This window comes from Ziziphus jujuba, chromosome 10, assembly GCF_031755915.1.
Source record: "Ziziphus jujuba cultivar Dongzao chromosome 10, ASM3175591v1".
Taxonomy (NCBI): Eukaryota; Viridiplantae; Streptophyta; class Magnoliopsida; order Rosales; family Rhamnaceae; genus Ziziphus; species Ziziphus jujuba.
Genome location: NC_083388.1, coordinates 23,425,613 through 23,449,692, shown reverse-complemented (window position 1 = coordinate 23,449,692; position 24,080 = coordinate 23,425,613). Strand labels below are relative to the sequence as shown.

At 34.2% G+C, this 24,080-nt stretch overlaps 4 protein-coding genes across 7 annotated transcripts; 2 read left to right on the top strand and 2 right to left on the bottom strand.

Annotated features, from left to right (window-relative positions):
* Positions 1–6,847: 6,847 nt before the first annotated feature.
* LOC107412165 (uncharacterized) lies at positions 6,848–11,698 on the top strand. Its single transcript, XM_016019872.4, has 9 exons — positions 6,848–7,211; positions 8,339–8,403; positions 9,067–9,115; positions 9,374–9,468; positions 9,611–9,696; positions 9,802–9,861; positions 9,980–10,061; positions 10,943–11,056; positions 11,279–11,698. The coding sequence occupies exons 1-9, from the start codon at positions 7,025–7,027 to the stop codon at positions 11,444–11,446; spliced, it is 906 nt and encodes a 301-aa protein (XP_015875358.1). The 5' UTR covers positions 6,848–7,024; the 3' UTR covers positions 11,447–11,698.
* Positions 11,699–13,043: 1,345 nt separating this feature from the next.
* Positions 13,044–15,375, top strand: LOC107412158 (small ribosomal subunit protein eS1). Its single transcript, XM_016019866.4, has 7 exons — positions 13,044–13,180; positions 13,311–13,358; positions 13,528–13,633; positions 14,189–14,326; positions 14,455–14,640; positions 14,733–14,933; positions 15,070–15,375. Exons 1-7 carry the CDS (start codon positions 13,170–13,172, stop codon positions 15,163–15,165), a joined length of 786 nt encoding a protein of 261 aa, XP_015875352.1. The 5' UTR covers positions 13,044–13,169; the 3' UTR covers positions 15,166–15,375.
* An 833-nt stretch (positions 15,376–16,208) lies between these two features.
* LOC125421031 (uncharacterized) lies at positions 16,209–18,053 on the bottom strand. The gene is made up of 2 exons (XM_048468742.2): positions 16,916–18,053; positions 16,209–16,816 (listed from the first exon to the last, which is right to left on the bottom strand). Exons 1-2 carry the CDS (start codon positions 18,051–18,053, stop codon positions 16,209–16,211), a joined length of 1,746 nt encoding a protein of 581 aa, XP_048324699.2.
* A 729-nt stretch (positions 18,054–18,782) lies between these two features.
* LOC107412187 (protein tesmin/TSO1-like CXC 3) lies at positions 18,783–23,775 on the bottom strand. Of its 4 annotated transcripts, none has more exons than XM_016019901.4 (10): positions 23,396–23,775; positions 22,723–22,886; positions 21,841–22,615; positions 20,956–21,437; positions 20,770–20,844; positions 20,314–20,494; positions 19,953–20,048; positions 19,769–19,850; positions 19,443–19,560; positions 18,783–19,343 (listed from the first exon to the last, which is right to left on the bottom strand). In XM_016019901.4, the coding sequence occupies exons 1-10, from the start codon at positions 23,453–23,455 to the stop codon at positions 19,004–19,006; spliced, it is 2,373 nt and encodes a 790-aa protein (XP_015875387.2). In that variant the 5' UTR covers positions 23,456–23,775; the 3' UTR covers positions 18,783–19,003. The 4 variants fall into 4 exon arrangements, with proteins under 4 accessions (XP_015875387.2, XP_015875389.2, XP_015875386.2 ...); XM_016019903.4 differs by having other exon boundaries at positions 19,784–19,850; XM_016019900.4 differs by having other exon boundaries at positions 19,443–19,563; positions 23,396–23,774.
* Positions 23,776–24,080: the final 305 nt, after the last annotated feature.

Sequence of the window (24,080 nt, the reverse complement as noted above, 5' to 3'; positions counted from 1 at the left end):
TATGTTTTATTACCCCCATTTCTTTTTCTTCTTTTATTTGTTTCAGAAAACCCATTTTCCAAAATTTTACCACAAATTTCTTAGATGGGAAGCCAGTGGGAATTGAAATGTTAAAGTTTATATCATAACCATTTCCATTGTTGACTGTACATTAACTTAGAGTCTTTTAAGCAACTTTACTTCAATAAGTTAAACATAGGAAAATTCAATGAAGAAAAAGCCCAATATATATAAATATATATTTATATCCCAACAAATACGTACATATGTAATGAAAGGAAATGTTAGCATACGGAAACCATTGCTGAACAGAAAATATCATTTTTTTTCTTTCGTGAATACTAGCTAAAAGAATTAATTAAATATCTAAAAAAAAATTAACATTTTTACTTTAATTAGTCTGGCTCACATTTCAAATTAGCAGCAACTAAATCACTAAAAAGAGAAATTAACCAAAATATTAAGAAATTATTTAAAAATAAAATAAAAATCAGAACCTACCCATGGACAAAGAAACAAGTAATCAACATGAAATGAAGATCAGCGCTATAGATGGATCCCTCTGGAGATTATGATGAAGATATATATATATATATATATGATGGCTGGCTCCTGAATGGTGGGTGGAACAGTGGGTTGGGAAGGGTAGAAGTAAGCTAGAAAAGGAATGTAGACTTGGCAATTTGGGTTATAACACGGTGACATGACTCGAAAATGACATAGAATAAATGGGTTTGAGTTTATTATAAATAGGTTCGGGTCATAATCGGGTCAACCCGTTTAACACGATTATTAATCGTGTCATTTTCGGATTGACCTGTTTAACTCGAAATTGACCCGTTACGACCCATTTATTAAACGTGTCAATTTCAACCCGACATAATTATACACCTATTACAACCCATTTAAATTTAATATTAAATTAATATTTTATCACTAATATAATATTTAATAATTAAAAAATTTTATAAATTAAAAATTTTATAAAAATAATTTTCTATTACTAATTTTTTAAAAACAAAAAATACATTTTTAATAAAAAAAAAAAATTCAGATCTAAAACTCAAGAGTCGAGAGTCAAGCCCTATTTTTCAATTTTCATCTTATTCTCCAGCACTTCACAACGCAGCCACCACAGACCACACCAGCCAGTCCCATTTCCAATCTCCATCAGCCATCAAAGCCTCCTTCCTCTATCCCCTGCTTCTTCTCTCTGCCTCAATCTTAGTCTCTTCCTCTCTATCTTTTTTCTTACTTTGGTCTTTTCTTATTTCTTCTCATTGATTTGGTATCCTAAAATCTAAATCTTGAAAGAACAAAGAAGAACAGTGAGTCATTTGAGAGTTGAACTGTTGAAGCAACTGAGAGTTGAAAGAACAAAGGAGAACGATTTGGGTTCGGCATTACAAGGTCTTTGAGAGTTCTCTGCAGATTCTTGACGAATGGTGAGTCGTGCTAAACTTTCAAATTTTTGCATATCATAAAGCATTTTTGAGTTACATAAAAAAAAAAATATATATATATATATATATATATGTGAAGCTATTTTTGCAATTGTCAGAAATGAAAGAAAACAGATATTGATCTCTATAATATTTGAATGTATGTTTCACACTATTTACTGATCTTACATTGCAACCCCCACTTTTTGTGACTATTCCAAATTTATAGAAGAAAGATGACTATCCAATTCATGTTAAAATAAAGGTGATTCAATTATTATGCCATCCAACGATTTAAAAAAATAAATAAAAAAATCAATACATGCTGAATTTTTTATTAGCAAAAAAAAAAAGAAAAAAGAAAAAAAGAAAAAGTAGTTGATGTTTTCTCTGAGAACATTAGCCAAATATCAAATATGCATGTTTGAATTTCATTTTTTGGATAGAAGTAGTTGATGTTTTTGGCCCAACTAGTAAATTTTCTGTGGGATTATAAAGCCAATAGTATATTGATACTCATTTTACATCAATAGATGTTTGCAAAATTCTCATTCCTTTCCTGGGTACTAATTGGAGTCTATGATTTTGTTAAAAAGTTTATTAAGTATGTATTTTTTTTATTTGATTAAGTTTATTAAGTTTATAATCGATATTTATTGGTTGAACCAAATAGGGAATATACTTTCAAATTGAAGGTTCAAATTTTGACCCGAATAAAATTTCTCTTTATAAATATTAACCATGAAAAAATGAGCTAAATCTATTCTTTGGTTCTCTGCAACTGAAAAAAAGATTTTAATCCATGCTGGCATCTATTCTTTGATTCTCTGCAACTGAAAAAATGATTTTAATCCATGCTGGCATCTATTCTTTGGTTCTCTGCAACTGTCTTTGGTTCTTTGCAACTGAAAAAAAGATTTTAATCCATCCTGGCATAGTAGTAGTAGTTGTCATTTTCATAGTCATTATTACGGTGATAGATATAATCTGAAAGTTTTCTTGTTATACTTGAAAGATGAACATTAATAATCATTTTATAACCAATTAGCCACAAAATATTTATTATTATTATTATTTTTGGTTGCATTATCTATTTAGTATTTGATAACAGAGTCAGATTTTTTTTCTAAAAGAAAAAAACAAATTCATTCTCAACATAAGTAGCGTTTGCAAAAATTGATTAGTGGAATAAATCCAGTGGTTGCATGCAACAACATCTCAATAAATGAAAGTACAAAAATATTTGACATTTCAACTAATTTGGGAGATATTTTGCTGCGAGATTTTTCAACTAATTTGGAAGATTGCATAGATATTTAGCCATCTTGTACCTCTTATAGCTTGGGAAATAAAAAAATTATATATGTGCATATGTGTGAATATATTTTGCTTTGTGATTTGGAAACAAAAAATTATATACATGTTTATTATAAGGTTGTTATAATATTTTATTTTAATATATAATTTTTTTTGGTTTGAAAACATGTAGATAAACATGGATGGACTTCAAATAAGTCTTGAATCAAGTAGATTTGAAATGCCTATTAATTTAGAAGATGTTGCAAGTCCTATGGAGGGAGTCACAAGTGGGCATAAAGTGAAACGCAAGAGAAAACTCACTTCAAAGGTTTGGTCTTGCTTTGATGTGCTTCCTTTGGATGTTGATGGTAAGCAAAAATGTAAATGTAAAGATTGTGGTACCATTTATCTTTGTGATAGTAAATATGGAACGGAAAATTTGATGCGTCATTTGAAAAATTGTGTGAAAAGAGACATTCGTGATATTGGTCAATTATTGATATCTCAAGATAGAGGGACTATCTCATTAAATGCATCTAAATTTGACTTTGAGCATTTTCAAGAATTGGTAACTTTGGCCATAATCATGCATGATTTGCCTTTCCAATTTGTTGAGTATGAGGGAATTAGAACCATATTTCAATATTTACATCCTGATATATAACTTGTTTCTAGAAATACTGCTAAGTCGGATGTTCTTAAAATGCATTTGAAGGAAAAATGTAGGATAAAATGCATGTTGGATGCAACTCCTGGTAGAATTTGTTTGACTTCTGATTTATGGACTTCTGCAACTACTGATGGATATATATGTCTTGCCATTTCATTGACAAAGAGTGGATCTTGCAAAAAAGAATATTAAATTTCTGTTATATGCCACCTCCACATACCGGTATAGCATTGGCAGAAAAACTATACTCTTTGTTGTGTGAATGGGGAATTGAGACAAAGTTATTTTCTTTAACTTTGGATAATGCTTCTGCCATTGATGTCTCTGTTGATATGTTAGTTACTCAATTTCAATTAAAGGGGGCTGTAGTTTGTGATGGTGATTTTTTTCATCTTAGATGTTGTGCTCATATCATTAATTTGGTAGTACAAAATAGGTTGAAAGATATTAATAATGTTGTTCATAAGATTCGGGAAAGTATTAAATATGTAAGAGGGTCACAAGTAAGAAAACAAAAGTTTTTAGAATGTGTTAAATTGTTGTCAATGGACTCTAAGAGAGGTTTGAGGCAAGATGTGCCTACTAGATAGAACTCTACATATTTAATGCTTGAAAGTGCATTGTACTATCGACGTGCCTTTTGTCATTTGGAACTAAGCGATTCAAATTATAAGAGTTGTCTTTCTAGTCATGAGTGGGAGAAGATTGAAAAGATAAGTAGATTCTTGGGTTTGTTTTATGATATCACTTGCATATTTTCGGGCACTAAATATCCTACTTCAAATTTGTATTTTTCCTCGGTTTTCTTTTGTTATGTTACATTGAAGGAAAATATTGAAAGTGAGAATGATTACTTGAGAACTATGGCTAATCAAATGCTTAAAAAATTTGAGAAGTAATGGTCAGAATTTAGTTTGATATTAGCCATTTTCGTGGTTGTGGATCCTCGATATAAGCTTCAATTTGTAGATTGGTGTTATAGAAAAATTTATGGAGCAGGTAGTTCTAGTGAGTTTATACGTGTGAAGAGCAAATTATTTTCAATATTTAAGGAGTATGTTCAAAAAAGATCTTTGACATCTTCGACACACTCTTTGGAGAAAGAAAAGAGTAACACATCTTGTGGTGTTGGAGAAGATGTCATTTCTTTTAGAAAGACAGCTAGTTCCATTTTGAAGGTAAATAACTCTTAAATTTTTTATTAATTTTAATTGTTTTTATTTGTGTTAATTAGTGATTATTTATAATTTTTTGAAAAATAATCTTATTGAAATTTTAATTTTCTAACAATGTAGGAATTTAATATTTTTGAAATTGAAGAGTTAGGTGCCAATACACAAAAATCACAATTGGAGCTTTATTTAGAGGAGCCAAGGATGACTACTGAAATTGAATTGAATGTGCTTGATTATTGGAAAGCAAATCAGTTTCGTTATCCTGAAGTTGCTTCAATGGCTCGTGATTTATTGAGTATCCCTATATCCACTGTTGCTTCTGAATCTGCTTCTAGCATTGGTGGACGAGTATTAGATCAATTTCGTAGTTCATTAAAGCCTAGCACTGTTGAAGCAATAGTTTGTACAAGAGATTGGTTATTTGGGGAAAGAGGTAATTATTTTTATTAATGTTTTCTTTATTTCATTTGCATATATTAATAATTTTTTTATTTCACTAATTTATTTTATTAATAATTTTTTTGTTTCACTAATTTATGGAATGCAAGAAAAATTTCAAGCATAACTTGAGGATCTTACTGAAGATGTTTTGAGCTGTGATATCAATAAAGAAGAATTTTCAAGTCAATGCTCTAATTATGCCAATACTCAAGCATAAGGTAATATCAATGTTAAAATTTATTTAATTTATTTTATTCTATTTTAACATTTTAACTTTTGTATTATATTTAATTGATTTTTTTTTATTTACTTTGATATTATGATCCCAGGCTGGATTGTTGAGCACCAAAAATTGACATATTTAGTTTGGAATTTGAACATCGATAAATAAATTTGGAGCATAATGATAGTTATGTCCTTTTTCCTTTGGTTTTATATGTATTATGGTAACAATTTGATACCATTTATTTTATTTTGTATTGGTGTTTTACTATTATTAGGACATTAAATTTTATGTTGGTGTACTGAATTTGTATTTTTTTAGCACATATTAAGACTTATGTATTGTGAATTATAATTTTTGGCATTTTAAACAAGTTATTTCAATAAATAGGTTAGTTTTCTGGTTAATAGGTTAATTTTCGGGTTAACGAGTTAATAGGTTAGTTTTCGGGTTAATAGGTCAATTTTCAGGTTAACGGGTTAATAGGTCAATTTCAGGTTAACGGGTTAATAGATCAACACGACCCGTTAAAATAATCGTGTTAAACGGGTTGTGTCGTGTTGACCTGTTTATAAACAGGTCGGGTTAGTGTTTTGGATGCATGACACGATTAATAAATGGGTCGTGTTCGGGTTAGATATTTTTGACACGATTATTAAACAGGTTGACACGAACACGACCCACGAACACGAATTGCCAGGTATAGAGGAATGTAGATTGGGAGCTGATGCAAGCCGTTGTGATTTGGAATTTTGGCAAAAGCTGATGCAAGTGGGAATGCAAGCTGATGCAAGAGGGAAGGGGAGCTGATGCGAGAGGGAAGAAAAGAGAAAGTTGTGAATAGGAAGGGAAGAGGTAAAAATTCAAACGTAAAAGAAGCTTGAATCTGACTGTTCATTTCAGATATAAAAGTCCAACGGTTTTTATTTTCAGCATATTTTTTGTCCGTATTATAGTCGGTCTCTCTATATATATATATTGTAGTCGGTCTATATATATATATATATATATATATATATATCAAATTGGCATTATTTAATGGAAACCACGAAACTGCCATTTACCACTTTACCCAAAAAAAAAAAAAAAAAAAAAAAACTATGATCGACCAATTTTAATCTGATGTAATTTTTTAAAGAAAAAAAATGTGTTACGAAAAAATAATGCTTGGATCTTTTTAGATTCTCGAGCCTTCCGAACCTGTAACGACAAGCAATTCTTCAATGACCCAAAAAATAAAAAAAAGAAGCAACAAAATCCCTTGTACACATTCCCCTAATTGTTGGAAAAAAAAAAAAGAAAAATAAAAAGGGGTTTTTAGTGACCTCATAATCCCTATTATGGAAAAAGATCAAGTGTTAAAAACTTAAAAGACAACACAAAATGAAGTTTTTTTTTTTTTTTTTTTCCCTCTTTGAATGGTGGGGTCCTCATCCTTTAGTAGTGGGGCATGTAAAATCACAAGAATTCAACGGTCAGAATCATGCGATTAGTCTCCAATTGGGCTAATGTTGTTGTATGGGCCTTGATGATGATGAGAAGGCTGTGTATGTGAGAAAGCGAGCATTTTTTGTGTTTTTTTGTTTTTTTTTTTTTTTTTTCTTATTTTTTCCTTCAATAATAGTCGCAAAGAAAACAAAGTGTGGTTGTTTGCTACTCTCTCCGAGTCAAATACCAATAACAGATCCAAAAACCAGACACTGACACAAACTTCGTTGATAAAAACAGAGCAAAAGGAAATAGCTTTTGCTTCGGTAATTGTGAATCGGCGAATATGGTGAGCAAAACTGAACAGTCCCAGTTGGACAGGCTTGAAAACCAGGTCGATAATGGTGGAGGAGGAGATTGGGAGTACCTCTGTCTCGTTAGGAAGCTTAAGGTTCGGCGTTCTGACAAGGTTTTGAAGTACGGTTTGGCGATCTTGAACGACCCCAAAAAGCGATCCAGTCTCGGACAAGACGGTAAATTTTGAGTTTGTTTATTGATTATTCAATCTGTTTTTTTTTTTTTTTTTTTTGGCCTTCTTATTAAAGCTTGATTTGAGTTGGGTATGCTTGACAACTCCAAGGATGGCAAAACAGTTTGAATTACATGCAATTGTTTGCTTTTGATTTTTTTTTTTTCCCCCCAATTGGGTTATGTTTACTATGCGGTTTTTGTTCATGGCTGTTTGATTAGAATCTGGCCTGAGTAAAAATTTCGCTATATAGTGAATCAATCTGAATCTTATATTTTTAAGTTGCTTGTTTTGTGTTTATTTGGTTTAGTTGCATTTAATATGCATAAAATTTGTGGGGTAATAGTCATGAGGTTGCTGGACTTGCATGGGTTCTCATTGGCCTCATAATAGAGGATAGACGGATAGTGCTTTCTATCCTAATGCCAGACCTTAATTCATTGGTGCTAGCCAATAGACGTCCATGACATTAGAAATTAGATGAAAGTTTAGCCCCTTCATTTAGTAACTATTTGTAAAGCTTCCAGCTTTCTTCTCACTTTTTATCATAGGAATGTTCGCTGACTTTCCCTTCGAGGATACCTAAACTTTACATGTATATGTGAAGGGAAACTCTAGTCTTCTAGATATGTTTCTGGGTGAACATGGATGGTAGTTAGCATAAGCCTAAGCTACAGCTCCGTGGGTGATTATACAGAATGCGTACCTCTCATTGGGAGCCTTCCAAACAGTGCATCCTATTGTTTTGTAAATGATTTTGTGGAACTACTAAATTCATAATCATGTCTACTAATAACTTGCATGACTAGGAAATTATTTGAGGATGTGGAGATAAATAATTGGAAGGTTCAAATCTGAAAAATCAGTTATTGTTTAGTCCCCATAATTCTATGGAGATTGATTTTTTTTTTCCCCACATGAGGATATATTGGTCATGCTAGCATTTTAAATTAGGAATTCCAAATGGATTTAATAGGAAACAAGGGATAATTGCTGCCCTGCCTGTACATTATTGTTAATATGTGTTTCCAGCAAATTGTTTTCTGCATTTTACTGACCCTCTTTTTTGGAGAGAATATCTTTCTAACAAGACTAAAAGAACTGATGAGCACTTTGTATTTTGTCATGTAGAATGGACTTTATATGAGCAGGTAGCAATTGCCGCTATGGACTGCCAATCTATTGATGCTGCAAAGGTATAATGTTGTCTTTTGGTTTTCCTTCCTTTTCAAAGTAGCCTTAATCTTCCCCATTTAGATATCTCAACATTGTATTTAGATTTTTTTTTTTTTTTTTTTGGGTGAATAACATTGTATTTAGATTTAGTTAAGCGAAACATATTCATGTTAATATACAAGTATAATCTGCTTTTGATTAAGACATCTACTAGTGTAAGATTTATACCTTTTCGGTAATGATATTTTTAACTGACAATGCAAAGATCAATGTGTCTTATGCATGTCTTACTGTATACATGAGATACTTTTCTTACTATAGCATGCTAGTTGACCTATTAAAGAAAAATGTATGGTAGCACTTTTAGAGACAGCAGCCTATATGAGGAAAAAGAAGAAACTATTAAAAATATATGAGATTTGATATTTATCTATTCTCGAGATTACACATCAATGACTGTACCTTGACTTGGTTTTTTACCCAGTTAAGCAAGGCTTCCTTAACCTTTATATACAGTGTACTTTCCTTTTTCTTTTTTCTTTTTTCAAATAGATTTTCATAAGTTACTTCTTTGATTGCTGCGTGAACTGTGGATCTGCATAAACCATATTTTGGTGAATTGACCATTGGCTTAACTTCTTTGTCTAGAATTTAATGCTATTTTATTTTGGAATTGCATGCAGGATTGTATAAAGGTTTTACAGAAGAAATTTTCAGAGAGCAAACGAGTGGGTAAGTTGATTTGAATGAGAGACTGATAGAACAAAATAGTAAGCCAGATACACAGGTTACTTTTTGAGATGGCTTAAATGATATTTCTCGGTTCTGTTACGTACAAAGCTGTTAGTTAGGAAGGCGTACTTGTATCATTTCCATAAAATCGGTCTTATCATTTCAATAAAGCCTCCCTGACCCTTGGTTTTGATTAGATATATTGCACTATATCTAGATATATGGCGGCTTAGCTATTTGTTTCCGTCCAAATCACAGGAAGGCTAGAGGCAATGTTGCTTGAAGCCAAGGGATCCTGGGCAGAGGCAGAGAAAGCTTACTCAAGCCTTTTAGAGGATAATCCACTTGATCAAGTAAATTCTTTGACTAGTTTTCTCAAAATGATGTACTAAAATTGTAAGAATGAACCTCATTGTTGTTTCATTCTGTATGTTAGACAAATGTTATTTTCTTGTTTGAGAAAAGATTATGATCTAGTTCACTTTTTTTGTACAGGTAGTACATAAGAGGAGGGTGGCCATGGCTAAGGCACAAGGCAACATTTCAGGGGCCATTGAGTGGCTAAACAAATATCTTGAAATGTGAGGCAGATCTTCATTTGTAAAACACTATGATTTTACGTGAATAAATATATGTGTGAGTGTGTGTGTGTGTGACCGAGTTGTATTTTCTACCCTCTTTAACAGATTCATGGCTGACAATGATGCTTGGAGAGAACTGGCTGAAATTTATGTCTCCCTGCAAATGTAAGTCCTCCTAATATTGTTGTTAAAAAAGAAGTAAACTAGCATAGCTAGAAATCAAATTGCCTCTTGCACTTTTGCACTCGCCAACTTATAAGTTATGCCTATGTTTGTAACTTAGGTACAAGCAAGCAGCCTTTTGCTATGAGGAGCTAATATTATCACAACCCACTGTTCCATTATACCACCTGGCTTATGCTGATGTAAGTGGCTTCTTTATAACTGGTCGTTTCTCTCTTTCTCTTATTGGATGAACTTCATACTGATTTCATTGGAAAATTGTGATTAAAGAAGAGTCTAAAAAGTAGCCTGCTGTTTCTTTCCTTTTTCATTTTTAGTTTTATTTTATTTTTGGTCTCCCAAGGTATAAATACTTTGTTTCTATAAACAGCAAAGTACAACTAAAAGCCAGTTAGATCTTAGCTATTTCTTTTATGAAATGTTTTCAGGTTCTTTTGCATATTACAAGGTCAAAGAAAAATCAATCTTGGTTTGTTTTTTTAGGTGAATAGATCAACCCTGGTTATGATATTGGTATCGGGACCAATGTATATCATTAGTTCCCATGCAATGTAAAGTAAATCCAAAGTTTTGTGTTGAATAAAATCTACCTGACAGGGCTGAAAAATGTTGCCTCCATTACCATACTAGCTTAAAACTTCAGAAATTTGAAAAATTTTAGTAAAGTTTCATTGTGGTTTAGATGTAGCGTGGAAAAGTGGATAGGTTCATTACACATGCATGCATAGTTTTCAAGAGAATTCAAACATCTACTACCAAACTATCAGTCTTGTTTATCGGGCCCATATTTTTGCCTAGAGTATTATCTTTTTGGATAGCTGCACATTGTTACTAACCTGGTAATAGAAGAGGTGCATGTTGATAAATTATCATTCCTATACCTGCACATTTTTACTAACCTGGTAATAGAAGAGATGCATGCTGATAAATTATCATTCCTATATGTATTTAAAAATGCACCCATAACATCATACTCCTATGAAAAGAAGAAGAATAAAAACAAATAGTCTGAGAATTTTTTTTCCAACCCTTCACCTTACACATACATTGCTATGATGAACAGGTGCTTTACACACTTGGTGGACTAGAAAATCTTCAGATGGCAAAGAAATACTATGCATCCACCATCGACTTGACGGGAGGCAAGAATACCAGAGCACTATTCGGCATTTGCTTGGTTAGCTTTCTTTCTCTCTCTCCATGGATACATATATTCATACATTCTTGAAATATTTCCGGTGGATTTTTAAACAAGTTTTCGGCTATGGATACTTCCAGGAGTATTGTTACCATTTTATATTAGACACCTATTTTGATTTCATAATATGGACCTTACATCCCTTTCCTTCCTCATCGTCAACTTGAATGACTGAAAGAAAGTTGAATTCTTGTCATCCAGTGCACATCTGCAATTGGGCACCTAGCAAAGGGACGGAACAAGGAAGAAAAGGATAGTCCAGAACTACAATCTTTAGCAGTAACAGCATTGGAGAAAGACTACAAACAAAGAGCTCCGGAAAAGCTTTCTCTGCTAACTACTGCCTTGAAAAGCATGAAAATTTCTTAATAACTACGTCACCGGTCACCCTTTGATCTAATTATTTCCCTAGTGTTGGCCTGCTCCAAAACTAGGAGTAGCTGGTGGCATCTCGGTGTTGAGTAGATTTACGTATTTCAATTATATGGATTTCATATATTTGTTTGCATCTTGTATTCAAGTCAGTATTGAAGCATTTTTTAGCTGGCCGAGTGGCAGACTAGGAATATATTATAAACCTTTTTTAGGTTCATCATAATTCAGGTATTATTTGGCTTTCTATTCGGCAGACTATTAAACTTTCTCGTTTTCTTTTTCGAATTAAGTTTTTCATACTACATGTTTAAAATGTTTTTCCATCTAGATTTTGATGCAAATTCTATTTGATTATATCCTGATATAAGATCATTTTATGGTCTGTTTCTTTTATTATTCTTCTTTCAGATTTGTTGTATAATTTTCAGTTCAAAATAATAAGTGCCATTGCTGAATTATATTAGAGTCTATTAGAAGTACTACGTATTAAAATTGAGAGTTGAGATATTGTATGTGCTTGAATGATGAGAAAGCCTTTTTTCTTTTTCTTTCTCTTGACTTGCGATGGGGGATTTAAGCTCTGTATTTATGCTACTAAAAACTGTGATTTTATCAGTAGACAGTGTATATAAGAACAAACTCGATGATAAAATGTGATGGGTTTTTTAAACCCAATGCCCGATTATGAAACCATAAATCCAATATCAGATTTGGGCTCCTTACACCATCATACAACTTGAGCCAACATTCGATTCCAAAAATTTACTATCCAACAGAGCATAAAATTAAAATAATATTTTCTATGTAAAAATTACAACAATTCACTCTTAGTGGGAAAAGAAAAATATAAAATTACCATGGGACAAAATGGTAACAACGTTCGCTTTGATAAATAATAATAATAATAATAATACTAATAATAAACATAAAACGCTTAAATTTTATGTTGAAAATAGAGACCTAAACGAAGAGATATCTGTTTCTTTATTAAAGTAATAATAAATTTTTTACCACTTCGACATGTTTATTAGCAAAAATAAATGCGTATGTAATTTCTAAATTTTAAATATTTTGGTTCAATATATCACTGCCTTTTATTTATTTATTAGTGATAAAGATTATCTTATGCAACTTATATTTGTACAGGTTTTTTTTTTTAATATTTTTTAAAAATAAGTTGGTCCTGTATAACCAATTATATGTTAAACAGTTACACTCTGTTGATTATTATTATTATTTTTTTTCCAAAAGGAAACGAAATCCTAATTATTCATATAAAACAAAGTTAACAAATAGGAATTTAAGTAGTAATTCAATAATTATTATTATTATTTTAACTTGGGTAGAGAAGATTTTCATCCAAATTGATTTAAACCGAATCTAAAGTATATTTTTAATTAATGTATTTTCAATAGTTTACTACTGGACCAAGGATACAATATAAAATTCACTAATTATTATTATTTTTTTTAGTGAAAATTTTCACTAATTATGAAGAAATAGAAAATAGGCAAATACATATATAAATAAATAAAGATGGGCATTTTCGTAAATAGAGTCCCAATAAAGGGGCGTATAAGGCCGCAGGAGGCCCTATATAAAACACATCATCATCGGCTCATTAGGGTTTTTGTGGATTTTTAAGAGCCAGAGAGTGATAGCCTCCGCCTCTTCACATCCCAAAGGACTCAAACCCTAGCCAACCTTCCCTGCAAACATGGCCGTCGGGTGTGTTCCTCGCTCTGTCTATCTCTTTCTCTTTCTCTTTCTCTTTTCTCACTCTGTTCAGTATGGGAATGCATATCTTTCTGTATTAGGCTTCGCTTTACTGATTTTTGTTGTATTGGATTTTTTTCAGTAAGAATAAGAGAATTTCCAAGGGAAAGAAGGGAGGCAAGAAGAAGGCGTAAGTGGAAATTCAAAAAGTTGAAAGCTTTTGGATCTGATTATTATTCTAATTTTAACCGTTTGATCAAATACGATTTGAATTTTTTCCAATGCTATATATTTGTTGCATGGCGAACTGTATTTTTTTTGTCTGATAATTATGTTTGATAATGAAAACAACAATTCAGGGCTGACCCTTTTGCCAAGAAGGATTGGTATGATATCAAAGCACCTTCCCTTTTCAACCAAAGGCAGGTTGGCAAAACCCTTGTCACCAGAACTCAGGGAACCAAGGTAACTCTTTTTCCTTTAATATGCATTGTTATTTTTACGTATTTACTTTGCAATTATATTGTTTTTGTTGTTTTTCGGTGTTTGGCTTAGGAAAAGTCCAAGGGGAAAATGATTAACTAAAAACGAGTGAAGAAAAAAGAAATTTGTGTTTTGTCGAAAGGGTTTCTTTTTATTCGTTGTGATCTGCTTGTTGTCTATTTGATACTTCGCATTTCAAACTTCTTGCCGATATGGGTAAAAATGTTTTGTGGAAAGGTTATTATTATTATTATTACTATTATTTTGAAGTTTTTTTTAACATCTAGACATGGTTGATGGTTGAGATGAATGTTTTATTTGTTTTAGTTCAAGTCTTGGGAGTCAGGAAGACGTAAAACTTTGTTAACTTTTTTGTCTATATGGTTTTGGATCGGGATCTATTTCGTTTCACCCTTATCAATATCTATATATGCGTCTGTTTGTAACCACAGTACCAAGTTATCGGTTTTTTCCTTAATATTATTAGTAAGAATGTATACCGACTTATACTGGACAAACCTTTTGGTTTGCTAACAGATTGCTTCTGAAGGACTCAAGCACAGAGTTTTTGAGGTTTCTCTTGCTGATCTTCAAAAGGATGAGGATCATGCTTACAGGAAAATCCGTCTGAGAGCAGAGGATGTTCAGGGCAAGAATGTACTCACGAACTTTTGGGTATGCAGCTTGTGAACTTAATCTCACCTTTTATGTGTTTCTCTACCTTTTTTTTTTTTGTATTTTTTGGTTCTCCGTTTTTTCATTTTTAAGTATATTGTTTATTTATCGTTGGTTGAAAATTTTAGGGGATGGACTTTACCACTGACAAGCTGAGGTCACTGGTGCGCAAGTGGCAAACACTGATTGAAGCTTATGTAGATGTTAAGACTACTGACAACTACACCTTGAGAATGTTCTGCATTGCATTTACAAGGAGACGTGCAAACCAGGTCAAACGAACATGCTATGCTCAGTCCAGTCAGATACGTCAGGTTTGTATTCGGAGTTTCACTTTCTCATTATAGGTGATTATACCATCCTTACGAGTGTTTGCTTTTTAACTGATATCTGTCTTATGTGTCAGATTCGCAGGAAGATGAGGGAAATTATGGTAAACCAGGCAACATCCTGTGATTTGAAGGAGTTGGTCACCAAGTTCATTCCTGAGATGATTGGTAGAGAGATAGAGAAGGCAACTTCCAGCATTTACCCACTGCAGAATGTCTTCATCCGTAAAGTCAAGATCCTAAAAGCTCCCAAATTTGATCTTGGCAAGTTAATGGAGGTATGCATGACGATGTCCCTATTTATTTTGTTCAATTTGTCCCTTCATTTTGCAAAATATCACTATCATATAGTTTATCCTGAGATTGAGTGGTAGAAAGATCAAATACTTACACTTACATCTCCTTCTTGTTTAGGTTCATGGTGACTACTCAGAGGACATTGGTACAAAGGTTGAGAGACCAGCAGATGATACCGTTGTTGAGGGTGAGACTGAAGTTGTGGGAGCTTAAATCAAGATCTTCTATTTTGAATGTGGAACATTTCCTTTTTTCAGTTTTGTGGATTGTCATTGTTGAGTAGTGTTTTGATGAAATTTTGCTCTTACTGAACTCAATTCCGAGCTAATGATGCTTAGAAATTTCCATTGAATCTTGTCTTGTAGTAGCCAATATGAAATTTTTCATATTTATAGTAGATCTTATTGAATGTTTAATGCTTAAGTTGTCTTGTTAAGTTGGAATATGTATGCTTTTATATGATCGTCCATTAGCATTTGTTATCCAGGCAGATGAATCTATAATATCCTGTGGAAGCCCTTCTTTCCTCTGTGAACTAGGAGCTCACTGGTTTTGCGTTCAAATATATGGCTGTTTTATCAATGTAAGCTGGCCAAATAAAAATAATCTGCATCGCTACTGTACTCTTTGTAGGGTTTAGTTTCTAGTATGTAAACAATGAGGTTTGCTATATTATCTTTGGATTTATTCAAGACTAATATGTCTTGGTAGCTAGTCGATATGATAATTTGTTTGATATAACTTTTCTAGCCAGTTTCTTCTTGTCATTTTTGCCTTCCATTTTGTTGCTGTTAAGCCCTCGAGTAGTATTCACGCAAGTCGGTTGGTTTCAAGGATTTTTATTTATTATTGTTAATTTTTTAAGTTTCTTGGGGAATTTTGCTTTTTTTGTTTGTTAATTTCCCAGTAAGATTCAAATTTTCATGATGCCATGGTGCCTCGAAAGGGCTTGTTTTGCTATTCTTTTTTTTTGGCTTGGAAACAAGGTTTACAAACAACCCAAAACACCCAAAGGCAAAAGCCTACGAACGGGAGATGTCAGGAAAACTCATCTCAAAACAAGAGAAATTGCTAGGGAGGGCATCTAGACACAAAATTCCACAACAGTTGTATGATACCAACCACTAATAGAATGGGCTAGGAAGTTAGCCTCCCTAAGAACCCAGCTAAATAAGACATCCTGAAAATGAGAATTCAAATGATGAATTTCGGAAATAACCCCTGCGGCCAACCAGTGAGTGGAGTGAAGATCTTGATTAAGAATGTTCACAATGACATTCCTCTGCTAAATATAAACCATGAAGAACACCATAGGCTTCAGCTAACTCCACCAAGTCTGTTTGGAGATGACTAACCTTGATTTTTAAAACTTTGCCTCTATGATCTTTGGCGATAGCACTGATGGTACTAAAACCATCTTTCACTACAGCATCAGAATTAATCTTTATGAAGTGAGCAGGTGGTTTCCTCCATAAGTCGCTGCTAACACTAACTGCATGCGTTTCAAAGTTCTCCTTGGAGGTCGAAGCCTTAAGCTCTGCAAATCTAACCTTTAGGAGGTTAACAGTGTTGTCCAGATTGAAGACTTTGTTTTCTTGCTTGGTTAAATTTCTAATTTTCCACAACTGCTCAAGGAGGAGAGAGGCGTATAAAAAGAAGTCTTCTTTATCAACTAAGTGCACTGGCAGGTATCTTGTTGGATTGACAAATAACTGAAGTTTGTCCTCAACTGAGGAATCTTCGAAATCATCCCATTTGATACTCCACGGGAGCGCAAACCACAAAACTTTTGCTACTTGGTAGTGAAAAAAGAGATGATTATCCGACTCTAACGCACCCACAACCGTGTATGCAGTCTTTGTCGCTTACAATTATATTGCAGTTTAGCAGATTCCCAGGAGCGGATAAACCACTACATAAGAAAAACTTCTGCCTGTCGTGGATCTTGGATGACCAAAGAAACTTCCACCATGGATTATCCCGAAGCCACTCCAAAATTCCATCACAAAAGCAAACTTTATCGAAAAAATGCCTTTGTTATTCCCACACCAAATGAGTTTATCCTCCAAATGATTGAAAGAAGAGATTTTGCTAATGCTTTTGACAGTTTCTTCAACAAATAGATTCTGAAGCTTCAGGGTATTCCAGTCTCCATTCAAGCATTTTAGAGAGTCATCCATACCAAATTTGGTCCTATTTGCTTCCGATAGCTGTTGGGGCTTGAAATTTGGATTGTTAGGGATCCAGGAATCTTCCCAAAAGTTAATCTTATCAACTTTCCCCACTCTAAAGCAAAGACCATTGGAAAGAAGTTTTCTGGACTTGAGGATGCCTTTCCAAGCCCAGGAACCGTTCTTCTTAAAATGGCATGACATGAAAGGTTTGCCATCGCAATATTTGGCTTTCAGGGCTTGTACCCACAGTTTGTTCTCGTTGGTCGTTAAGTGCCAGGCTAATTTATTGAAAAGAGCCATGTTCATGTTTTTCAACCTCCTTAAGCCGAGCCCTCCTGCCTCTTTTGGTTGGCATACCCGTGACCAATAGATGGGAATGAAGGTCCTGTCATTCCTTCCTCTATCCCACAGAAACTTAATTGCCAAATTCTCTATGTTTTTGCACCATAACGAAGGGAGCTTTGCTGTGGACATTGCGTAAAGAGGAAGAGGAGTAACTACTGACTTGATGAGGGTGTATTTACCAGCTTGAGAGAGCAATTTTGATTTCCAGCCTTGCAGTGTAGCTTCAATCTTGATTCTTAGCTCCTCGTAGTCCTTTGAGTGTTTTCTGTTACCAAATAAGGGATTTCCAAGATATCTGGCATCTTTTGGGAGATCTGAGAGACCAAAAAGAGATTTGATGCTCTTCCTAACTTCCGCAGAAGTATTTTTGGAGAAGAAACATCTAAATTTTGCATAGTTTATTCTCTGTCCAGACCACTTGCAGTAGAGATTTAGACAATTTTTGATTTCATTTACTTCATCTGAATTAGCCCTACAAAAGAGGAGGATGTCGTCTGCAAAGAACAAGTGGGATATAGTTGGTCCTGTTCTGCCGATTTTAATCCCATGTATTTTGCCATCCCTTTCAAGCTTGAACAACATCATTGATAATAATTCAGAATACAAGATGAAAAGATAAGGGGAAAGCGGATCACCCTGTCTTAGACCTCGTTGCACTGTGATTTTGCTGAAAACACTCTCCTTTAATAATAACTCCCGCCGAATCGATAGAAATGCATCCTAGAATCAGATCATTAATCTTGCGAGAAAAGCCAAGTTTCACGAGGATTCTGGTCAGGAAGCCCCAATCAACTCGGTCGTAGGCTTTGGACATGTCAATTTTGAAACCTACTAGACCATTGCCGCTCTTTGTCCTCTTCATCGTGTAAATAATTTCATTTATTAGAATTGAGTTTTCACCAATCCAACAGTTCGGAATAAAAGCAGATTGACAAGGGAATATAATCTTATTCAAAAAAGGTTTGATTCTTTCTGCATAAACTTAGAAAAGATCTTATACACTGAATTGCAGAGACTAATAGGCTTGTTTTCCTATTCGTTCATACGGTTTGGGGTTATGATGATTGGATAGTTGAAGCTTGGGTAGTTATTTATTTGTTTGGTATTATTTTCGCTGTGTTTTTTTTTTTTTTCTTCTTTTGGGGTGAATTTGCTAAGTAATTATTTATTTGCTTCATTTGTCTCTAACATAATTCCGAGTTGCGGTCTCGACGTAGATTTAGTCTAGTAATGTTCTACTCATTCGCATTTTCGCATAGCCGCAGACAATATCATATCTTTGGAAAGAGGCAAAAAGACAGGTATCGGCAATAGAGAACAACAAAATATTTTATGAACTTGTAAGCCATTGGAAAATTGTAGTAGTTGGTGCTTCACAAATTTTCTCTCAACTTAATCTATTACAACAAACAAACATTAAACACACCTAAAGCTCCAGATTGCAGAAGGTTTTATAGGATTGATGGGATTTAAGAATATTATGGTCATATTTGAAATTGTATTATGAAAAACATTGCAACTTGTGCACAAAATCAATGGTGGCTTGGTGGGTTAAAATTTGGGAAAGGTGGGATAGACCTCAGAATCAACTTCCTACCACCCCTCCAACAATTTAATGATGACCCAGACTCGCCATGGCCATGAGGAGGCGAAACCCACTTAGAATCTGGCGATCCTGACTTAAGACCGCTGGTTTCTTGGGAAATGCTTTCCATTTTCTCAAGAGCTTCATCCTCAGGAATTACCTCGAAACGAGTTTCAAACTTGAGCTGTCCACATAAAACTTTTGATTTCTCAGGATTCTGTCTATTGAACAACTGAGGAGATGGAGATGGTTTCCCCCTTAAGGTGACTGGCTGTTGATACGGAGGTCTGAAAAAATTTAAAAAAGGGAAAATCTTCCAGATCTTATCAGCATGTCTCCTACAAAATGCAGATATTTTATCTAATATACTAGTGGAATTTGACTACCTGCCAATCTCGGACGGTGTTTTTAGAAGATCTGGTTCTCCAACGGTCTCCACATCCGTTGCATTCTTTTCCCCTAAAGTTTCCACTTTTGATTCTTTGAATTCAGTTTCTTCGGCTCCTACTACATCATGAAAAAACCACAAAGATGTTGTATCATTATCCAAAAAAAGCGTAAATTCCTAGTTGTGGCTTTGCTTAGAAGTAATGAAGAGGACAAATAGAACATTTCTAGTGCTAAATGACAATGTAAAGATCAAGTTTAGCAGGAAACGAGACCCCATCTTTACGACTGGATAAAATAAATTCAGATGAAATGTAAAAGGCACCAGATAAACACTCACCGTCCTTCCGGCCAAAAGTGTTTTTACATCCTATACATCTGCAGCTCACAGAGCATCCAACACCACCCTTCATAAACCAAAGACTCCATAATTATATAGTAAATATCTGGCAGAAAACATGAAGATAATTGTAAATAGCCATAAAATGCATGCACAAAACAGAGAGCACCTGAAAGCATTCACAGTATTTCTTTAAGCAACTTGATTTTCTACAGTTGCATCCCCTTTTGTGCCTCGCTGAAGCTGGAGTTTTGTTTGTCTCATCCTGCATGTATAAAAAATTGAACTGCATATGACACAAGAAATTGGAAATAGCCAACGGCCTTGGTATCAGGAATCTGTTGGCATCAGGCACCATCAAACCCATCTCTTGCTCACCATACATTCTTCTGGGAAGCCTCTGTAGGCCCCGATTCAGGAGACCTAAAACAAATAAGGGAGATGGGTTTGCAATGCCTTAGGATGATGGCTCCTGAGTCCGTGGCTGAGATGACTAAATATGTACAATTTAATCTAAGATTAATTCTAACCCCAAATTCTGCAACAGCATCAGTACTTTTGATTACTTTCGGAGCAAATGCAAGTGGGTTGCGAGATTCAATCTGTCTACGAGTCTCTAAGACAGTGTTTTCATGAATAGGGTTGTTTAAGCAATCTATACATGAACAAGACCCCACACAGTAGAGACCAGCAGCAAAGCATTCACAGTAACTGTATTCACAATCATGAAAGGTAAACTATGAGAAAAATGAACATTTCTAACATATTATTCTAAGAATTTCAATTCTACAAATTTTAAAATGAAGCTATTGGTAATTTCCAGCCCCTCAGGATTTTTCTGTTTGCTTCTTGTAGTAACAGGCTTCCAGCTTAGGAGTCTAAATTCTATAACAAACATAATTATGTTTAATAGACAACTAAAATTCTTACATTATACTATGCATGTTGTTCATGGATATTAATTTTGGCCAATCCAATAAACTTACAGTTTCAAGCACTTTGATCTTTTACAGTTACAGCGCTTGCAGGCCAAGTTTTCTACAACATGTTCTGACTTTCGCCTGCAAAACAGCAAATGCTGTAATGGAAAACTATCTTAAACATTAAATTCAAATGTGAAGGTCAAAAGAACTTGTATTAGATGGCCAAGAAACTGTAATTCATGCACATGCCTCTTGTTTTGTGGACTACTAGAGTCAAACTCTTCATCAACATATGTAGAAGTTTGATGGGCTTCTTCTATAGCTTGACCTTCATTGTCATAAGGAACTAAATCTCTCTCCAAAGATCTTTTGGGAGAGAATTTATCGTGGGAAGTCTCACGAGGTATCAGAGAATCACAAGATCTTATGGACACTCGTTTGCTTATTCTTTGGCTTTCTGAAGCCCAACTTTCATTGTCAACAACTTTCCCCTCAGTTGGAGTTGCAAGAGAATTCAAGTGCAAACCGACACCTGGTAACTTGGATGATGAACGAAAACTTCCACCCATACTGTGTACAAATTTATTTTGCACAGAGGCAACTTTACTATTGGACTGTATTGCAACTGCAGAACTACCACTACATTCACAAGATGATTTCTTTTCGTGACTTCCAGCCCTTTCAAAATCAAGACAACGTCTCCGTATTGTCCGATGCAACTGAGGCCTAGGCTGAAATGGTAAAACAAAATAAGTTATTGCAGTAATATAATGTTACCTTAAAGCTGTAAAAGAAGAGTATGGTAATGATGTCATCACATGATGTAGCACAGGGCGATGACATTAAGGGGGACTAGAGTAGTAAAAAGATTTATCTTCATAACCTCCAAATTTGAAAAACCAGGATTCATATTATATTTTTCCAAAATTGTATAATTAAAAATGAGAAGTTAAAGGTAATGGAAGATTCTTAGCATCAATTAATGCATGCATATGATCAATTTTCGGAATGTCCAAATTCAGCTGCGGCAGTTTACGAAATTAGTTCTTGCTTAAAGCAGTCCACAAACTGGCAATAAGCTACCTATTTATATGCATGATATACCTTGTTTAACTTATCGGTTAAATGTATTACCTTGCAGCTGGATTGTATGCCCTTTCGCCTCTTGTCATCCACCATATCATTTGAATCATTAACAACCAACTTATCCATTAGAGTGCTAGAAAGCACTGCTGGTGTTTGATCTGTTTCCTTCATGTCTCCAGTTCCTTTAGATTCTTTACATGGTTCTCCCATTACATAATGTTCACAAGAACCAACAGGATCAGTAGATTCTGGCCTTTCAAACTTATTGAGATCATCTTCCAGGACATCAGAGATAAAAGACATTGACCCAGTATCCACCGTTCTAGGATCCGGCCCCTCTGGTTGCTCTCCAGTGACAGGTGAATCAAAATTAAACAGATTATCAGTATCAGATATCTTCTTCTCCCAATCGTGTCGTGCTGCTTCATTATTTTGCTCCACCCGATTGATTCTCCGCAAATATTTCTCACGTTCAAATAAAATGTGCCGCTCTTTTGAGTTAACTGTAACAGACTGCACAAGTTGTGCCTGTGTGTTTGTTGTATCCGACACAGAGTCTGTGTTAATAGCATCACAAGGAAGGACACTGCTACTTGGGCTACCACTATCATATTTGAAGGAACTTGGCAATTCAATTGCTAATTCTAAGTTGTCGGTTAGTGGCTCATCAATAACCTCTCTAGCTGAACTGCCAGGACTTATATATCCCAGTTGCTCTGTACGTAGATTGGACGGTTGAACAGCAACTGAAACTCCTTCACTAGTATTATTTTCATTTTCACTCCTTGAGGAATCAGGTTTTGTTGGGTCAGAAAAGTGATGCCTGGCAACAAGAACATAACATGAAACACTCTTACTAGTAACAGTATTTTCTCTCTGATTTCCACCTTTTATTATTATTCAAAGGAAGAAAGAGATAACCAAGTTTACCTTCTAATAGCAAATCTAGTTTCGCTGAAGGAACTAATCTGTGGTGAAGCAAAAAGAGAAGGTGGAGATGAAAAATTTACTGAGTTGAATGTATGATCGTTAAGTCTGGTCTTGACTGGCTCAATTGGAGAAAGATTGCTAATGAAATTGAAAACAGGAGAATCCTACAATGGCCAAGGATAATATCTCAGAGGATGGCTTTAAAAAACATAATAAACCACGACTAATTGAAAAGCATTACAATGAAGGGATCCAAAATGCAAGCAAGTAAATAGGCAATGATTCTGAATCACACAACATAAAGAAAACCCACACTCATCAACTGCATAAGATAATGAAGTGGATGCCATCTTGAAATGGCTTAAGCATGGGTAGAACTTAGAACACATTCTTGAAAAGTCCATTTTCAATTTAAAAATCAACACATACATCACTCATATCCTCTAAATTAATTAGACTACAGCAGAACCCTGATTAATAATACATGCCTAAGAGACAGTAATAAGAACAGAGTATACAGTGAGAGGCCAATGAAACCCAAAAGGGATTAATAATCCCTACTTAGCAAATCAACTTTAAAAACAAAAACCATGAAAACCCATGTAAAAATAAATAAATAAAAAACCACAAACAAACAATCAAAAGGGACACAAAGGGTCAGAGTGAATGAGACCTCGAATTTAGAAGAAAAAGGGGTGGCAGGAGAGAGCTGGTTTTTCACTGGAGTGTCCATGCCCAAAGAGAAAGCTCCAGTGACAATGGGCTATACCACCACCACCTCTTCCACATTCTCCGTCGGCGTCTCTGTAACTCTGAAGCTCTGTGTGTGTGTGTGTGTGTGTGTGTGTGTGTGTCTCTCTCTCTCTCTCTCTCTCACACTCTTCACTTTTCTCACTGTATTTTTATTTTTGTTTTGGTGTGGTTTCCAATTCAAAGTAGAAACACAAAGACAAAGTCAAATGAATGGAGTGGGCGGGAAGGCGGGAAAGTTTTTCTTGTTTTAAATTAAACTCCGCCGACCAAACTCCTCACCCACCACTCTCTCACGCCTTGCTCCTCTCTACTCTCTCTCTCTCTCTGGGGGACCATTTCTTTTTCCCCACCACCACCATTATTTTTTTTCCTTTTTTTTTTTTTTGTTTTCTCTTTTATTTATAAATATTACTCTTATCCTTTTAAGAATTACATTTTATAAAATAATGTTAACTCATTGTTCGCAAAAAAAAAATAATAATAATAATAATTATTACCTCTGTTTTGTTTTTAAATTTTCTTTTACAAGCCAATTTGACATATTAACAAATTTACAAACTTTTTGTTACACAAAAATCAATAATGCTAATGTTCTGGTACAACGT